The 18,572-nt window shown below is 41.3% G+C and overlaps 1 protein-coding gene across 1 annotated transcript in view; it reads left to right on the top strand.

Annotated features, from left to right (window-relative positions):
* The window catches only part of EFCAB6 (EF-hand calcium binding domain 6), a 105,936-nt gene that overhangs the window by 72,418 nt on the left and 14,946 nt on the right, over positions 1 to 18,572 (top strand). Inside the window, exons 19-22 of the mRNA XM_086747825.1 lie at positions 3,513 to 3,668; positions 6,758 to 6,953; positions 10,168 to 10,356; positions 15,883 to 15,975. Coding sequence (XP_086603951.1) covers positions 3,513 to 3,668; positions 6,758 to 6,953; positions 10,168 to 10,356; positions 15,883 to 15,975 — 634 coding nt within the window. The remainder of the gene's footprint in view (positions 1 to 3,512; positions 3,669 to 6,757; positions 6,954 to 10,167; positions 10,357 to 15,882; positions 15,976 to 18,572) is intronic.

Below are 18,572 nucleotides of genomic sequence, written 5' to 3'. Positions count from 1 at the left end.
GGGATCTTAAAAAAAAAAAAAAAAGGAAGGAGGATAGAAAAATGTGTTTAGTCAAGCTAGGTCAGTCATAAGGGACAGTAGGAAATACCAGAATGGCAGCAGGACATGCTGTCTGTCAGGAAAGGTAACCAGGAGAGTTTTGAAGAGACTGTTTAGAGCTATCTGCAAGAAGTAGCCAAAGCGAAACATGTTAGAATTTTCAAATTCATATTAAGTCCAGGAGTTTAGAAATTCTGCAGGAGCTACAAAAAAATACAGTTATTTTGCGAGACTTTGCAACTGGAAAAGTAGAAGCAAAAGAGAATACCCTCCATATCCCCAGATGAGATGGTGCACAAACCAACATAACAAAATACCATACAGAGATTCTGTGCAAAAGTTGCATAAGGGGGCTATAGACTAAGAATAAACACCTTTAAATTCAAAACTGGTGCTAAGTCAATATTCCCTCCAAACACACTGTTTGGCTCAGGAATCTGATCTGTTGAAACTGAGGGTGTCTACTGAGAATCTAATTCCTACTGAAGTATTATATGAACTTAAATTGAAAAGTGAAGATAAACACAGCAGTTTAAGTTTATAGGCAGAAAGAGCTAATATTTGGTCTAAAATATGCCTAGCTCTGGGCTTGGTTAAAGGAATCAGTCTGATGAAGGAATCATAAACACAGGAAATCAGTACCCAGAAATCTTTACTGTCAGAGATAAAGTGGACACAGAATATACAGCTGTATTTTCACAGCAATATGTGCTGCTAGGAACATTCCTCTGGTTGTGAGAGAGAGCTTGTAAAGGAGCTAGATTATGTAGGAGTAATGGTGGGAAGTTTAGAAACGGAAGAGCCAATTAGCAACAGGAAGATCAAAAGACAAGTCTCTGAGATTGTCCTAGCATCCAATGGGGCCAAGTATATGCTTCAGGACAGACACAATATTATAAAGGATATTTTCAGGTAAAACGGCTGCATATGCTTTTACAAATCTTAATCAATTTTTACAAAAATTACAAATTCAGATTCTTCTGCTGGATCCAAGCAAACCTCCTTGCATGACAGGAGTTTAACACTATGCATTTTTAGACCACTGAACAGGATAATCTGCTTTCGGAGACTTCCTTTGGGTTTAAAGTCCATTCTTGAGTTTTCACAGGAAGGTTTAGGAAAAGCCATTCACTTGAAGCAACTGTGGCTGCTTAAATAGATATTGAAGACGTCAAGTATAGAGAAAACCAGTAGGGAATCTGAAAAAAGTATCCAAGAGGGCCTGAGAAGTAGGATTAGACAGAAATGCAAATGTAAGGGCAGAGAAATAACATAAAAGATTAACTGTCAACAAGATAAAACAGAGTCATTACAAATATGCCATCCACAAAGATAACAAGGGTGTCCAGAGGCCTGTTAGGACGTGAGTGTTACATGAGAGTTCATATCACACAGGCAATCTGTGCAAGTAGCTTTTGAGTTACTACACAAAATGGACATACTGGGCTGTAAATCTGGGAAAAGAATTACCAAATTAAAGGCATTAATGAAGACAACTTCTGGCCTTATATATATTGGCACTAGCAGACAGACAAAGTCTTCAAAAGATGCCTTACAGGCATTATTATTGAAATAATAATCAATGGAAATATGTGGCCTGTGTTCCTAGGGTGCTTGTCAACACCACAATTTGAGGCACAGACTGAGATTGTAAGAAATGTCACATTTTTGTTTATCGAGCTGTTATGGTCAGAGCTGAGACAAACCACTTTGTAGGCAAAAGAAAGACCAGCTTCCAGAATATAAAAACAGTATGACTTTTAGTGGGCTATTTTTTCTAGGTAAAACCATGCAATTTGATAATAAATTTTAAGTTGGAGAAATAATTACTGATCAAAGACATACTTTCTAGAGCATTCAAGGAGTCTGCTCTTGAAAACAACACACATAATGACATAACACCTCAAAATACAGTATTTAAAGAAGTATTATCCTATTTCAGAAGGAAGTGGGCTAGGTTTGGTGAGGCTGTACAGAAGATGACACAATGCAGAAAGTCATGAAGGTTATCACCTGTTGGGTAGCGAGGGCATTGCATACCAAGCCCATATAAAAGAGGATAAATTTGGACTAGATGTAAGGAAGAATTTTTTTTTACAAGGAGGGTGGTGAAACACTGGAATAGGTTTCCCAGAGAGCTGGTGGATGCCCGATCCCTGGAAACATTCAAGGCCAGGTTGGAGGGGCCTCTGAGCAACCTGATCTGGTTGGTGATGTCCCTTCTCCTTTAGGGGGTTTGGACTAGATGGCCTTTAAACGTACTTTCCAACCCAAACTATTCTGTGATTCTGTTCCCACAAAGAAGAAAATGTAAGGCTCGGGTGCTGGCTGATTGACAGCGGCTGAACAAGGCACAGAGTAAACTGGTCTGAGCTGTTAGAGTTGGTGAGAGGCTGAGGCAATGAATCATGCTTCATTATGTCAGTTATGCTGTTGAACTATATTATCTCTGCAATAAGCCTTTTATACTACAAATCCTGACTACAAACCCAGCCTCTGTGCTTTGTACCCTAGGGCTGTCAGAAAGAGCAACCCCAGAGCAAATGGTGTGCAGCTGTAGGTATCAACCCAGATCCAAACTTGTGGGTTTTGCCATAAGGGTATCATCTTGTAAGTGCTGAATGTATGTAGGTAATCTGTATCGTGATGTAATTCACAACTATTTGAACTTACATTAATCTTCAGTGACTTTGCTAGTTGAAGGCATGCAGTGAGGGGAGATGTTCGTGCTTGCCTTGTCCTCTTGAGCCAGAACGCAGAGAGGCTTTTGTTGAATCAAGAGGCAGAGAGGGATATTGCTTGGGTTTCCAAAGTTTGATCAAAAGGTCCGTGATGTCAGCAAACTATATGTGATTAAATGAAGTGGGAGGAAGAGCCAAGATTTTGAGGCCTGAATTTGATTATGTGTAAGAAATGCTAAATATCTCAGAGAGGTTTTAAAGTGTTGATCCCAAGTCCACATGAGATAGCAAAAGCTCTTTACTTCGTCCCTGGGCATGGGTCAGGCCCTGTGCTACTCCAGATTTTTCTCAGGTGTTTTCGTTGAAATAGTTCTTACTATGTCAAAGTTTCAGGAGCCTCAAACAGAAGAAAGTACGCTGCCAAACCCTTATCATTTTAACAGCTGTACTAAATATTTTGTAACTCCAATCAGGACAGGCTTTAAAAGAGCACGCTATGCTCTGTAGCTATGGTTCTGAATGGGGAGGGCAGCCAATTAAACACCCAAGGAGCATTTGTTTACAATGGGAGGCTTGAGCCATGCAATTCCATGTGCAAATTAATTGTGGGGGGATGTTGGTTTGAGGTTTATTTGTGAACAATTTGGCAGTCTGAATAAATTATATGAACTTATCGCACACAAATAAGCTCAAAATCTTTCTCTGACCCTCCACCCCTATTTTGTATATTTGTTTGTATCCTTTTTATCTCATTTAACAAAGGAGCTCAAATAAACATCTGCTCTCTTTCAGGGATAAATTTAGGGATTACTTCCAAGATTTCAGTGAGGCCTTTCATAAAGTGGATAAAAATAGAGACGGCTATGTAACAGTATCTGACCTGCACAGGATACTACAAGAATTGAACTGTTACCTTGATCATGATCAGTTCCGTAGTCTTCTGAACAGGTTTGTATGATTATCTGTCTCCTAAGCACCTCTTTGGTCACACCCAGCAAAGCCTAGTAACCTCTACTTAGTGTTAAGCATGTAAGAAGCTCTGTTAAATACTAATGGAGATACCCACATGCTTAAAACTGCCTGTCAGTGAAAAATCTTTTTAGGTAATGTGTTGGTTCTGCAGGTAATGGGAGTGAAAAAAAATCCTATACTTTGAGCCTGTGAATTTGTTTGCTAGTTTGTTTTATTTATTTAATTTCAATTTAATAGACCAAGTGTGTAAAACTTCTGTTCAAAATAGAAACAGAATTAAACCAGGCTATAAAACAGGAATAATTTTCAAATTATCCAGTGCTGCTGCCGTGCAAAACTATGCTTTTAATTCTATGTGTTAATATAAGTAAGAAGAAAAATCTCTCTTTTAGAGGCTGAAGAACACAAAGGACCTGCTCCAACATTAGGTACTGTGGTTGTCTACACCAAATGCCCCCCCCAGAGGTCATATGCCTGGCAGCACTGGGTTTTGTTCTCCAGAGCCTGCCAGACCAGTCTCTTTTTTGAAATAAAATTAACAAAGTCTTCTCACAGTTCACCTTTAATTGGGTGATCAACTTTTTATGAATTGAAACCTTAATAGGAATCTGCTGCTTGTTTCTTTCTCAAAGACCTCTTGATGATAAACACCTCCATTCATTGTAATTTTGTGCAGATTATTCCTTTCTTGATCCAAATAGTCTTTTCTAAATAATACAGAGTAGATTAGCATATGCATTTAGTTTTATTACTAAAATTTTAATGCCCACTTGGCAATTTATTTCTCCACTGAAATGGTGTTGATTATTTCCTTTTCCACACGCTGTCTCCAATATTGGAGCCAGCTTGACATGGGTAGTATGTGGGAGTGCTGTGCAGCTGCAAGATGCAAAATCAGGGCTCTTGAATATTTTTTTTCTTACTAGCAGATATGGGGTCTATAGTTAATTTCTTTTCCAGCCTGTTTTATAAAGCTTCCTCTTTGTCTTACTGGCTTTCCCCATTAATTAGACATTCTTGTAACTGGATAGTCTAGTGATTGGTAGCTGAGGCATTGGTCCCCAGTGATTTACTGTGGAAACAGATGATAAAAGTACGTTACAATAATTTAGTTTTAAACAAGAAAATCAGGGTTTTGTAGTGGGGCCATCTCCTCTGTCAAGTCTTGCCTTTCTAGGACTTGCCTTGATGATAATTCTAGCAAAAAAAAGCTGAATGCAAGACTAAAAAAAAGTCCAGCCTTTCCCCTGCAGTATAATAATTTTCTATCTAACACATGTGTGTAAAGAATCTGTAGTTCTGATAATTGGCTATAAAATTATTAAAGTCTATTAAAAACCTCTCCATAGATGATAACTGTAAGGTCAATCTGGAATAATTCCATGGAAGCCAATGAATCTGTATCAAAATCCCCGATGTATGCTTTAGTCTGGAGAGTCTCTGTCTTTCAATGGTAGGAAATTCCACACACTGACTGCATTGGCTTTATACTGGGTAAGTGAGAGCAGAGCATGCCCCTGCTATTGTGTCGCTGTGGTGATGAACTCTACAGGCTCATTAGAGAGGTTTGAAGTCCTTATTTAAAAAATACTGTCTCTTCATCAAGTGGTCACAACTCATAGAACATTGGAGGAAATTAGCTTTTCATGTAATGGTTAGTGCCATCCTCTCGTCTTACTCTTTAATGCTAAATAACTTTATTTTCACATATTTTCTGCATATGTGAAGCTTGCCTTCATTCCAGTCATTTTATAGTAAAACATCTTTCATAAAAATTAATTTAGTTTGGTAACAAAGTCCTCTGCAAAAAAAATTTCCCTGAATTATATGCAAGAGCTCATCTTTCCCCGTGTTGATATTTGATGGAAAAATATATTCACTGTCGTCACCTGGAGCTATCTGTAGTCAGCTCTGTAACCTGCTGAATTTCCAATGTGACAGAACGTGAAATTCCCCGGTGTCTGTGATCCAGCAGATGTTTCAGCTGACAGACAGAAACCTGTCAGGGTGTGAGCACAGCCTGCAGAGCCTGTGAGCTGGGCTCCCAGGTACAGCCTGACCACAGGTGACCAGAAGAGAAACCCTCGCTGGACATAGCGTGCTGCAAGTCAAGGGCCTCAGGGGCTGGGCCAAGTGTGTCAGCCCTCTGCGCAGCTGAGTGGACACACCAAAGGAGGGAAGGACAGGTGCCTGAGACACAGGGAGGCTAAGTTCTGCCAAGAACCTATAAAATAGTTCTCTAGCAGCCTGCCAAACCATGCAGAGCGAAGTATAGGTTGAGAGCGAAGATAAGCCCATCTATCACAACCATAATGAGAAGCATTGTACGGAACCTGGTTTGGTTTCCTCCCATGTGGTAGAGAAATCATGAGTGAGAATAAACCTGTGCTGGCACACCCATTAAAACCCTATCAGAGAGTGGTACTGGATGTCCTAGCTTGTGTCTGGTAACACTTACCAGGCTGTATGTGGTTCTGCTTCTTTCTCTCAGAATTGTAATGATCACGACATATTGGGAGGCATAAGCAGCTGCAAATCAAAGGCATTTCTGTAAAGCAGAAAGTCAAGGGAAAGTAGCAGCACTTGGCACAAGGAACATCTACTCTTCAACAGAGTCTGTTAGACTGTGTTTACACTGTGACAAGAAAAGGAGATTCAAGGACAAGGCTGGGAGCCTACATGTCCTCTGGCCACAGTGGAGATGGTAAACTCAGCAGTAGGTTGTGATCAAAATACTGTGCTGTGTTTAAAAAGCGCAAAATTAATGTTGATGGACTGTAAAGTTGTGCACTTGGGCCCAGGCTAAAGCAGATCTCCTCCTGAGCATCTTGAGATTGGCCTGGATCTGTGTCCGAGAATGTGGTTGCATTTAATTGATCAGATTGGTGGCTTAGACCTGAGAAGGAGCTTGGGCTGGAACTAACAGGGTTTATACACTGACAGCACAAGCATACCCTGAAGTGCTGCTGCAGTACAAATAATACATCATAATAATTAATCAGTACAGACAACAGTGAGATAATTGTTTAAAATCATTGATATCTCATTCTGTGTTTTTCCCTTAGCTTAGGAATCAGCATTCATGACAGCAAGCTCTCTTATTTTGATTTCCTGAGAGCAATTGATGATGGCAGAGCATCTAAATACCAACAGAGACAAAAGCAGGCTGCACCACCTGCAAGCTTTGCAGCGCTCAGCTTAGAACAGACCCTAATTAAGATAAAAGAAATAGTTGCATCATCTTATGATTTGTTGTACAAGGTAAGTTTCATGTGGCCACTTCATCTTATTTAATCTCTATTTTTTTTTTCTGCTTGGCTGAGGACTAACCCAAAGGCTTCAAAACTTTTCTGCTATTAATTGAGTGCTAGCAACAACCTTGGCCTATGTAGAAATAGCATCTTCTAACAACTGCAGACTTTTTAATTGATTGTATTCTGGTAACTGCACAAGCATATCAAATCAAGCCTAGAGGTTTTGTGAAGATAAGGATTGGAAAGGAAAAAGCAAATAGCAAATTATCAGGACCTTCCTCTCTTCCCCAAACCCCTTTTCCTCCTCCAGTTGTCTGTAAATTGTCTCCCAAGCATGTGGAGTTTCCTAAGCTGAGACTTATAATACGTAGATATAATGTGCTACTGCAGGCAGGCATTATGGCTGTATCAGCGTGAGATGAAAGGATCATGTAGCAAGTGAGGATCCAGACATACGATCAGATGTTAGCAAATCACAGTGGCTGCAGAAGTTAGCACCTGACAGCTGGGGCTCTGCAATATCTGCCTATCTGCTCTTGGCCACTTCTGACTGACACAGACAGATAAGGTGCACTAGCTGTTGAGCAGCAAGTTTCCTGGTTTTCCCAGCTGTAAAATGAGAACAATAAAATTAACCACTTCTCTCTAGACTTTTGAAAGCTCAGAATGAAAACACACTATATGTTAAGTAGTCTTAGACTGTTGTGTTGGAGTCTACAGAAATGCAGCAGCCTCTAGACTAAATAATACTTGATGCCACATTAAGACTGTTTTCAAGCATGGAAAAGAAGAATCAAAAAGACATTGAAGGAAACATTCCTGTCACAAAAAATTATAGAGCCATCTCATTTGCACCTGCAGTTTCAGGTCCAGTTTAAGTTCACGGCTTTAGAAGCAGGCTTATGCGCTTATGTGTGCAAAGATGGTCTCGCTACCCCACTTTCCCCAGTAATGTGGTCCTCTCACCTGCCAAAAAGGTGTCAAAACCAGTACTTGTTGTCTTGCCCAGTGACGTGAGTCAGGGAACTTCAACCCGACAAAAGTCTGATCAGTTGTGCATGGCCATGGGAGAGCTGCCGTCTGCAAAAGGGAGGGGAAGGGAATAGTGACTGGGAAGACGATGGGAGTAGAAATTTCCTGTCATCAACGGCTGCGTTTCTGAAATCTTCACCTGTGGACTCTGTCATGCAGTAAAAAATAACACAGGCGTCCAACAAAGCTGGTACAAGCACTCAAAAAAAAAAGTAGTACCATGGGAGATGCTGTTTCTTTACAGAAATCTCTTTTCACACTATTTGGAGAATCCTGTGTCATTTATAGACCTATTGGGGCCACATTGCCATTTTCAGCCAGATAGACTAACTATTGAACAGGATACTGAAATATTTAGATATAATCACTTTACATTTTTCATAGTAAGGGAAAAAAAAACCCTTCCTGTGCTCTGCATTATTGAAATAAGAAATAGGTAAATTCAATAGCACAAGTTAGCATTTGTTAAATTTTAGTAGAAGACAATATCTGTGTTCTCATCCCTGTGTGTCTTGGGAATGGAGAAGATCAGTTTTGTCTGCTGAGGGTATGATTTGAAAATGACTTTTGGCATGAACAAATCATCCATTTAATCTTTTAGGATACCATTTGGTGGTTAATATAACTTCAGGGACCAAGGGATTTTCTCCATGGAGAGCCAGGCTTTGTCTACCATGCTATGGAAAAGAACTTTTTCTTATTTCCCTCACATGAGAAAATAAGGAAATTCTCAATTTTCTTCTGAGCTGTTTTTTGAGTAATAGTTGCTGCCACCTATGTGATGGTGGACTCATAAGTTTATAACAAAATATTTTGTTACGAAGAGGCAGACCTGAAAGAACAGTTCCTAGAGTACAGCTAGTTTAAAAAAAAAATAATAATCATCACATCCCATCCACAACATTTCTACAACTGAATACAGACCTTTGAAGTTTCATAGCAAATAGTTTAAGAGTTCAGGTGGGTCCTCTCTGTCAGTGTAATAGTTTCCCATTCATTTTCACCATACTCGGTACAATGCATACTGTACACTCAATGCTTTGTTTTTCCCGTAAGATTTTTAGCATGTGAGCAAAGACGAAACTTTCATATTAAGAAGTTACGTAGTCCTCTTCAGTGATCAAAGGATTCCGTTCTAATGTCCTCTGGATATGGTAGCATTTGCTTTGCCAGTAGACATGGTTCAAATACATTCAATTATACATTTTTAAACCCATTATTTAGAACAGTTCTGATGCTAAACCATAAAAATAGCTGTATTATGCCAATATACTATCATGTTAGTAGACTAATAGGACTTTAACCTGAAGTTTTGAAAGGTGTAATATTAATTTACTTTTATGGAATCAGCGATTTATATGTGCAGCATCATAAATAAAAGGCAGAATGAAACAAGGAGGCATGGTAAGTTAGTATCAGCCAGGCAGAATGAGAGTGGATATGACCCACAACTTTTCTGGACCTTGGTGTTTCTGCCACTCATTCAGACTGCTCTCTTGCATGCCGCCTCTGCAACTGTGCTAAACCTCATCTGTTTCCCCTGGAAAACCTTTGGTAAACTCCCACAAAGAACAGGCTGGGCATTTTGTGCAAGGGAGGATGAGAAGAGAGCAAGTAAGCATTCAGGATGAATTGGAGCTAATGAGGATGAAAGACTATTGAGTCCTTTAGGGAGCAGAAAACAATCTTGCCCTGCCAGGGACAAAGGGAAAATCGAGGGCCAGGGGGAGATGACAGGACGACAAAAGGCAAATTAAATATGCTCAGGTGAGTTCAATTTAAAATATTTTGATTAAAATTATTTAAGGCAGCTCTTAAATATTTTTGTTTGTTTCCTCTATTGTCTTAACAGCTACCTTTTCTGGAATGTTTGGATACTTGATATAATGCCTTTTTGCTTTTACTGTAGGTTGTTGTTGATAACGGTATTTATATTTACATGTGGTACAGAAATACAGGCTATTTTTGGCTCATTTCAACAATTGCATCTCATTTTTAAAAGAAAGGAAATCTTCAAACTAAATAAGGTTCTGATAAATGTGTTTTGTTTCTTCACGTAAAAAATATCTGCAAGTAAAAGGCTTATGGGTCTCGGGTATTTCCATGTGAACTGCTAAATGGTTGCTAAAAAAGACTTCTGTTTTGGAATGTCTAGATTTGCTTAAATAATTTGAATTCTTGCTTCTCAGGCTTTTTCTCTGTTTGATAAAGAAGACACTGGAGTAGTTAAAGCACTGGAATTTCGGCAAGTACTTGACCATTTCTGCTTTAAATTATCAGACAAGCAGTTCAGGCACCTTCTCAAGAACGTTAACCTTTGTGAGAACTTCACAGTAGACTGGAAAGTTTTCCTGAAAAACATAAAACACCTCATAAAGGTAAGAAGAGCTACCAAGCTATATTATATTTCTTTAAAAGATACAATCTGATGTGTTAAAGGTGACTGACTGATTGACTAATTGAGCATGCAAAATTCACATATCTTTCTGTTGATCTTGGTTGAACTCCATTGAAGCCCTTCTCTCCTTACAAACTGCTCTCAGAAGTTAACTCTTGCATTCATGTAGATTTAGATCTGTACATGTGTCAAGCTGAAAGCATCACCACAGATACAGCTAGATTGCCCCAATGGGTGACATCAAGATGTGGGATATCCAAATATGCCCAACGATCTCTCACCTGTCTAAATGGCAGGGGCTGGGCAGAAAAATGAGTGGAGTGGAAGCCCACCAGGTTCTTTGTGCCAAATGATAATAGCAGTGTAGATCTAGCAAGAAGGTCAAACACAGAGATTAGTAAAGAACAGAGAAAATCTTGACTGCAGTCATGGACAGAGTCTTCTGACGCTCTGGATGTGCATGTTGCAACATCTCAAATAAAGCTAGAGTTGCTGTTTCTCTGTGGCAGAGGTTTGTGTCCACAGTGCCTCACTTGGAGTGGTTCACTTGGTGCAGACTGTAGGAACAGGTCCTTCAGTTCATAAGTACATCCTTTTATAAGTGCAGCAATCCTTACTGCATTTGCAGTAGGATTTGCTTAAGTCTTTGTCCTATTTTAATTTCACAGTCCTTCCCTTTCCTCTGGCTTCTCCCCTCTTAGTCTGCCTTACCCAGCAAGAGGTGGCTTTAAGTAGATCTGAGGGTGCAGGAGTCCAAACGACTTTACCTTACAGCTCATTTCTGAACTTGGCTAAGGATGTGAAAGCTGGTTAGTAGCTGGATATAAAACAGTTCTAAAAAAAAAAAAGTAAGAATTAACTTGCATCTAATGTTCTAAGACGTAACTATGTTTCATTTTCAAAAGCATATGCTCAAAGCACAAATAAAACGAGAAAAATAATAATCATCACCCAATGGGAAACCATATAAAAAGCCTACCACTTTATTGCCATGGCAATAATAGAATGTTGTGCTAAACAAATCTATATAGAGCTATACAGTGATTAAATCTTGTGTCATAAAGTAGAAGCTGGAAAACCAGTGAGATCTGTCTCAGCCTCTTCATGTCCCAAGTCAAAATCTTTCAGGCTTCAAACAATCACAGATCTTGAGTGATTCACAAGAGGAGGAGGAGGAAGAACCACAGGTTTTGGATGAAGGAAGACCCATAAACAGCTCCAAATGCTTGTAATGTGTTATAGGCTTTTGTAGTGGCTTAGAGACTTTACCTATGCATGTCAGTTACGGATAGGCATAGCTTTACCAAAGTGCTTATTTTAAGTGTAGCTTTATTCAAAATTTTATAAAGTTGTTTAAATGCATTTTATTCTCTGTAAATTTAGCATTAATATTTATAGTAGTGCAACTGTTACTTTGTCCTTAGTGGCAGGACTACATTTAATTATAGTTATTTTAAAAATAGTTGGGGATTTTTAAAAATTTATATTTTCAGCTTATTAAAATGAAAATGCAATCTTAACAGCTATAATAGATTACCCGGTTCCTAAGTGTAAAACAGTAGAATACTTTGTACAGGTTAGAAAATCCTGCATTTCCCCTTTTCCTGCTTTTATGCTGATATAAATTCAGTAAGTTTCAACTGAGTCATACCAGCACAAAGAGCAATTGTATGAAATATAACATACCTATATAATTATTTTAAGAATGTATTTGTGTGCTGTAATATTGACCCACCAGCAAGCTTTCATGTTAACTTTAGAATAGGTAGCTGCTTTTGTTTGGGCAGGTTTTGCTGTAATGTCTTCTCATCCTTGAAGTAGGTGCAAAGCCTCCTTAAAAACTTGACAAGCTGCACAATTCCTGGAATCAAACTCTGCAAGTGTACATTTTAACATGAAGTCTTTTTAATAGTTAGTTCTCCAAGACCCTAAATCCTTTCCACCTCAAGTTAGCAAAAAAGTAAGCTACCTCCACATCTTTCAGGCGGTACTCAGTCCATGACAGGACTGGAGCCTGTACTGCTTTTTTTCAATATTGAGCGTTCACCTTGAACAGTTTTCTATGCTGTGTTAGGGGTAGAAGGGATAAATCCATCATTAAAATCTCAAATTAATCCACAAGGGAACATTTTTGAAAAGACAAAACAAATACGAACCAAGTTCACTGTGCTGGTTCAGCTTCCAGATGCTCTCAAATCTCACGTTTTCATTTTGGGTTCAACCCAAAATTTCTCACACCTTTGCAATTTCATCCCAGCCTAGGTTCACACATATTCCTGGACTCCTGTGCAGGTTCTGAGAGAAGGCTGGTTGTTAAATTATTCACTTCATCCAAACACACTACAATTTTGGCCTGTAAAGTAGGTATCTAAATTAATGAGGTATGCAACTCATTCAGGCACGTTAGGAAAACTGATCATTATGCTATACAACTTGATCACTGAAGTATATTAAAAAGTAACAAGTAAAGTATGCAGCTTGGTCATTAAAGTATGGAAAATTTACTGAACTAGTAAAGTATGAGCCTGGGATGGCTTTTGTCTCAAATGGCACCTCATAAATAAAACCCACAACCACAAAGGCAAACATTCACAAACCCAAAACCCATACAGGTTTAAGTTGTAATTTTTCCTTAGAAAACGGTTGAATAAGGGGAGATGAAAAAAAATCTTGCGGAAATTATTTCTAAATGTTTTATGTGTCACGTGGATCTTTTGATGGCTTTGACATATGTTGATGAGCTTTATATTCTGATTAACTCTCCAGAATACACACTGCTGTAGCTGCATATGAGCAGGATGCCCACTGAAATACAGGTCTGTAGAGCTCTACTATACAAAAAAATAGAATTAAAGAAATGTATTTTAAGCAATATGATAGCATCTTAATATTTGTTAAGAAAAAAACAAGATATGGCATTTAGCTTGGATGTTGCCAACCAACTGCAGAAGAGCTGAGGGAGGAGACAGAGAGGAAATTGTCTTAGGTAGGATGCTATTAACCACCAGTGAACTCTCTGAGGATATTTGTAAAAGTCCAGACCCTGGAGCTGGGGACTTTTATTGACTGACTTGCCAGTCTTCGATTAATAAGGCCTGAGTAGAACTCTTCTCTATTAAAATAAGTGGCTAATGCAGTCCAGCCTAATGAAAGCTGCACTTGGGAATCAGACCCCTCCAAAAGAAAATGTACTCACATGTCCTTCTGTGAGCTATTTCAGATGTGGAAGGGGAAAAAAGTAAAGAATGTGTTAAAAGCAGTAGTTCAGGGTGTGCTGGTCAGGTCTAGAACAGCAAGGTGTCCGTACAGGATCAGTACAGCCACACTATATTGGGACGTGTATGGCGAAAGGAAGGATTATGAGCAGGGCCAAACAATTTATTGTTTAGTCTTTCTGGAGCTGAGAGTGCTGACTGATTTGTTGCAAGCTTGGTAAACCTTCACCTGTCAAGTCCAGCAGCTAGTAGAAAGAGAGCAGGTCAGGTTGAGGAAATGACAGAGAAAAGGGACAGATCATCGCTTGTGCCTGTTCGAGGGCAGGAACTGAGATAGAATCATAGAATGGTTAGGGTTGGAAGGGACCTTCAAAGGTCATCTAGTCCAACCCCTCTGCAAGGAGCAGGGACATCCCCAACTAGATCAGGTTGCTCAGACCCTCATTCAGCCTGGCCTTGAAAGTTTCCAGGGATGGGGCTTCCACCACCTTTCTGGGCAACCTGTTCCAGTGTTCTACAATCCTCATTGTAAAAAATCTTTTCCTAATATCTAATCTAAATCTACCTCCCTCCATTTTAAAACCATTACCCCTAGTCCTATCACAACAGGCCCTACTGAACAGCCTCTCCCCATCTTTCCTGTAGGCCCCCTTGAGGTACTGGAAGACTACTATAAGGTCTCCCTGGAGCCTCCTCTTCTCCAGGCTGAACAGCCCCAACTCTCTCAGCCTGTCCTCATAGGAAAGGTGCTCCAGCCTTCTTATCATCTTTGTGGCCCTCCTCTGGACCTTCTCCAACTGGTCCATGTACTTCTCATGTTGGGGGCTCCAGAACTGGATGCGGTACTCCTGGTGGGGTCTCACCGGGGCAGAGTAGAGGGGGAGAATCACCTCCCTCAACCTGCTGGCCACGCTCCTCTTGATGCAGCCCAGGATGTGGATGGCCTTCTGGGCCGCAAGGGCACATTGCCTGCTCATGTTGAGCTTCTCGTCCACCAGCACTCCCAAGTCCTTCTCCTCAAGGCTGCTCTTGATCCATTCTCCGCCCAGTCTGTATTTGTGCCTGGGATTGCCACGACCCATGTGCAGGACCTTGCACTTGGCCTGGTTGAACTTCATGAGGTTGGCACGGGCCCACCTCTCCAGCCTGTCAAGGTCCCTCTGGATGGCATCCCTCCCTTCCAGCATGTTGACGGCACCACACAGCTTGGTGTCATCAGCGAATTTGCTGAGGGTGCACTCTATCCCACTGTCCATGTCGCCAACAAAGATGTTGAACAGAGCCGGGCCCAACACGGACCCCTGAGGAACGCCACTCATCAGTGGTCTGCACTTGGACATTGAGCCGTTGACCACCACTCTCTGAGTTCAGCCATCCACCCAACACCTTATCCACTGAGTCGTCCGTCCATCAAACCCATGCCTCATTAGTTTAGAGAGAAGGATGTCTTGCGGGACAGCGTCAAAAGCTTTGCACAAGTCCAGGTAGATGATATCCATTGCTCATCCCTTGTCCACTGATGCTGTTACCCCGTCATAGAAGGCCACCAAATTGGTCAGGCACGATCTGCCCTTGGTGAAGCCATGTTGGCTGTCACCAACCACCTCCTTGCTCTCCATGTGCCTTAGCATGGTTTCCAGGAGAATCTGCTCCATGACCTTGCCAGGGACAGAGGTGAGGCTGACCAGCCTGTAGTTGCCCGGATCGTCCTTGTTCCCCTTTTTAAAAATTGGGGTTATGTTCCCTCTCTTCCAGTCATCGGGGACCTCACTAGACTGCCACAGTTTCTCAAATGTGATGGCCAGTGGCTTGGCAACTTCATCCGCCAGTTCCCTCAGGACCCGCAGATGGATCTCATTGGGTCCCATGGACTTGTGCACCTTCAGGTTCCTCAGATGTTCCTGAACCTGCTCTTCGAGTACAGTGGGCAGTTCTTCATCCTTGCAGTCCCTGCTTGTGCCTTCCACAGCTTGGGTGGTGAGACAAGAGCCCTGATTGGTGAAGACTGAGGCAAAAAAGTCATTGAGTATCTCAGCCTTCTCCATGTCCCGGGTAACCAGGACACCAGTTTCCTTCCAAAGGGGGCCTACGTTTTCCTTGGACTTTCTTTTGTCCCCTACATACCTATAGAAGCTTTTCTTGTTGCTTTTTATATCCCTGGCCAGATTCAATTCTGTCAGGGCTTCAGCCTTCCTCACCTGATCCCTGGCCACTCGCACAGCCTCTTTGTAGTCCTCCCAGGCTACCTGTTTCCGCTTCCACCCTCTATAGGCTTTCCTCTTCACTTTCAGCTGGTCCAGGAGCTCCTTGCTCGTCTACACAGGCCAGATAACAAGGAGTTTGCTGACATGATTGTCTTTCAGCTGGCAGAGGGAATTACTGGAGTGAGTAGCAACCTAGCCAGCAAAGCTTTTTAAAAAAAAAAAAAATCTACAATGATGAAATTTGGAAATCAGATTGACTTCCAGGATTTCTTTGCAGAAAAAGTTGCAGAATATTTCAATATCAAATCAGGCATTTGATTTACCTTCATCCTGAACTTTGTTTCTACACTAAATTCTCCATTTTTATTTGTGTTTAGCTTCTTGTTCTGAGTTTCTCTACATCCTGTCTCATACTGCAGAGTGCCTTCTTCACCAGCTGAGTGCATGTTTTCAGCCAGGTCCATCTAATCAACCTGCCTGCAAAACTGCAGGCTTGTTTGTTCATCCTTGATGCTCTTCCTGACAGACAGTGTCCTGCTTCTCCTTGGACCAGTACCTGTGAGAGGATTCCCAGTTCCCCTCAGTACAGCAAGTTCACATCTCTTCTTGAAGCCTGGCACTGTGACAACTGTACCTCCAGGTGCCAGGACTGAGGGCCAGGACTAGTTCCTGCTGTTCACTAGTGAAAAGCATGGGTAAACGGTCACTGTCTCCATCTTTGCCGGGCACGTTGCTGGTGGAGAGTCTACAGAGCTAAAGCCACGTACTCTCAGCAGTGGCTGCTACAACCCCTTCCTGTAAAATGCAAACAAACCAGATTCCTTGTAATCCTGGAAACTATTCCTAAATCAACAGAGAGGACAGCACTGATACAGCTTACCAGCTCCATGACTCCTCAAACACTGATTTGCCTGTAAGTGTTAAAATGCGCAGAGTGCAACTCTACAGTGTATCTGTTGTAACCACGTAGTTTCGGAGCTCCAAAACCCCGTGCAACAGAGAAATAACATCCTTAGTCTTTCCACAACCTTGCTTCCTAAATCCAGCAGCGCTACTGACCCGGCCCTTGTGCACTGTGTTCAGGTGTGGGGAGCTGAAGTTCATTTTGCTGCCATGATCTACCTGTGAAATTGCAGCAGGAATATTAAGGACTTGCTCTACAGAGGTGGTGCTTTTCCCTGTCTTGAGGGTGGGAGTTTTACAGGTTTATCCATTACTCACTGTCCTCATCTGTTGAACCTCTGAGGACTTCTATTCTGGGACACTGATTTGATCAGACAATTGACTGTCATCAGACATGACCCATTGCACCAGCAGCAGAGATCAGCAGGCCTGCTGATTATGTCCCTGTCCTCAGTCAGCAGCACCACAACCTTTGTCTGTCCTCATGCAGAACAGCTGTGCTCCAGGGAAATACCCCGTTTTGGGATACCTGCATATTTGCATCTATTTTCCAGTATTACATCTGCTTCAGGCTGAGAAGCTTTAAAGCTCTCCTTACACTGTGATCTAAATCCATGTTTCTCTTTATCCATAGCAAAACTGGTTTGAAAATTCCCCTTCCTTGCCCCTGCTCTCCTGTGCAGTGCCTTCCCCATGACTAGTGTGCTGTCCCCGCATTGTGCCGGGAGATCTGGTTTGGGATCTTTCCCCCTTGACAAACCATACCTCTCTCTTTGCTCCTCTGTTCTGAGAGATGAAGAAAAGGGCCGAGTGGAATTTTTAAATGGCAAATTGTCCTTTTCCCTCTATATTTACTAAATGTAGAGGAAAAGGAGAAAGTAGGGATAGTGAAAAGTAGGGAACATAGTAACAGACCATCAGGCGCACTGCTGATGGGCTAGACACTGCTGGGGAGACAGAGGAGCAGGGACACCTCACTGCAGCTCCTACTTCTTTACCCAACTCTACTTAGGCTTACTATTTCATAGTTATTTACTACAGTAGTTATTTTAATTCCATTTAGAGCAATGTGGCTTTTTTTTCTAGACAAGGCAGAGATTAGCATGTGGGCCACCTTTGACTCATTGTGTCAAATCATTTTGTCAAACCATTGTATACCATTACATATTTTAAACACTATCGAGAGTATTTTATCCTGCAAATGTGACCTCAAAACTTGAATATGTCTTTTGCAAACAGCTGGTCAAAAGGAAAATGATATATTACAGAATGACCCTCTATGGAGTTTTCATCTTTTATTTATAATTTGGTTTATTATTGCAAGCTCCTGTTGCACACCAGCTATCAAATCCTCAGCAGGCGTAAATCAGCACTCAGGTTAATGGAGCTAGACTGATCGCTGCCAGATGAGGATACAGCTCTACTTGTAACCCAGGGATAAAATACAAGCTTCTCTACAGTGCTGAGACTCCAAGAGCTAGAACAGGCTGGCTGGTGAATTATACTGGTTATCTGAACATGAGGAGAAATGCATTTCTACCCCAATCCACGCTCAGGCAACTAGCTCTGCTGCTTCCACACATCTTTAGGGAAGAGCATTTATGGAAAACAACTTGAAGATATGTGTTGTTAGGGTAAAGGAGGGCCCATGGGCTATGCACAGAAGCCTCTGAAACTGTGTAAACTGTCGAAAGGATGATTACTTCTGGCAAAGGTCATACTCGCATACAAAGAAGAAAATGCAACCTTTTTTTCAGGGGAAGATATAAGTGCCTTCTTGTGTAAACTGTTTCCCAAGACCTTTGCTTTCTGAGCCTCCCCAGAAAGGGAGAGAGGTCAGACTTGTGACAGGGCAAGGAAAAGGACCCAGAGAA

This window comes from Chlamydotis macqueenii, chromosome 1 (genome assembly GCF_036417535.1).
Source record: "Chlamydotis macqueenii isolate bChlMac1 chromosome 1, bChlMac1.mat, whole genome shotgun sequence".
NCBI classification, from domain to species: Eukaryota; Metazoa; Chordata; class Aves; order Otidiformes; family Otididae; genus Chlamydotis; species Chlamydotis macqueenii.
This window is presented reverse-complemented; position numbering and strand designations above follow the sequence as displayed.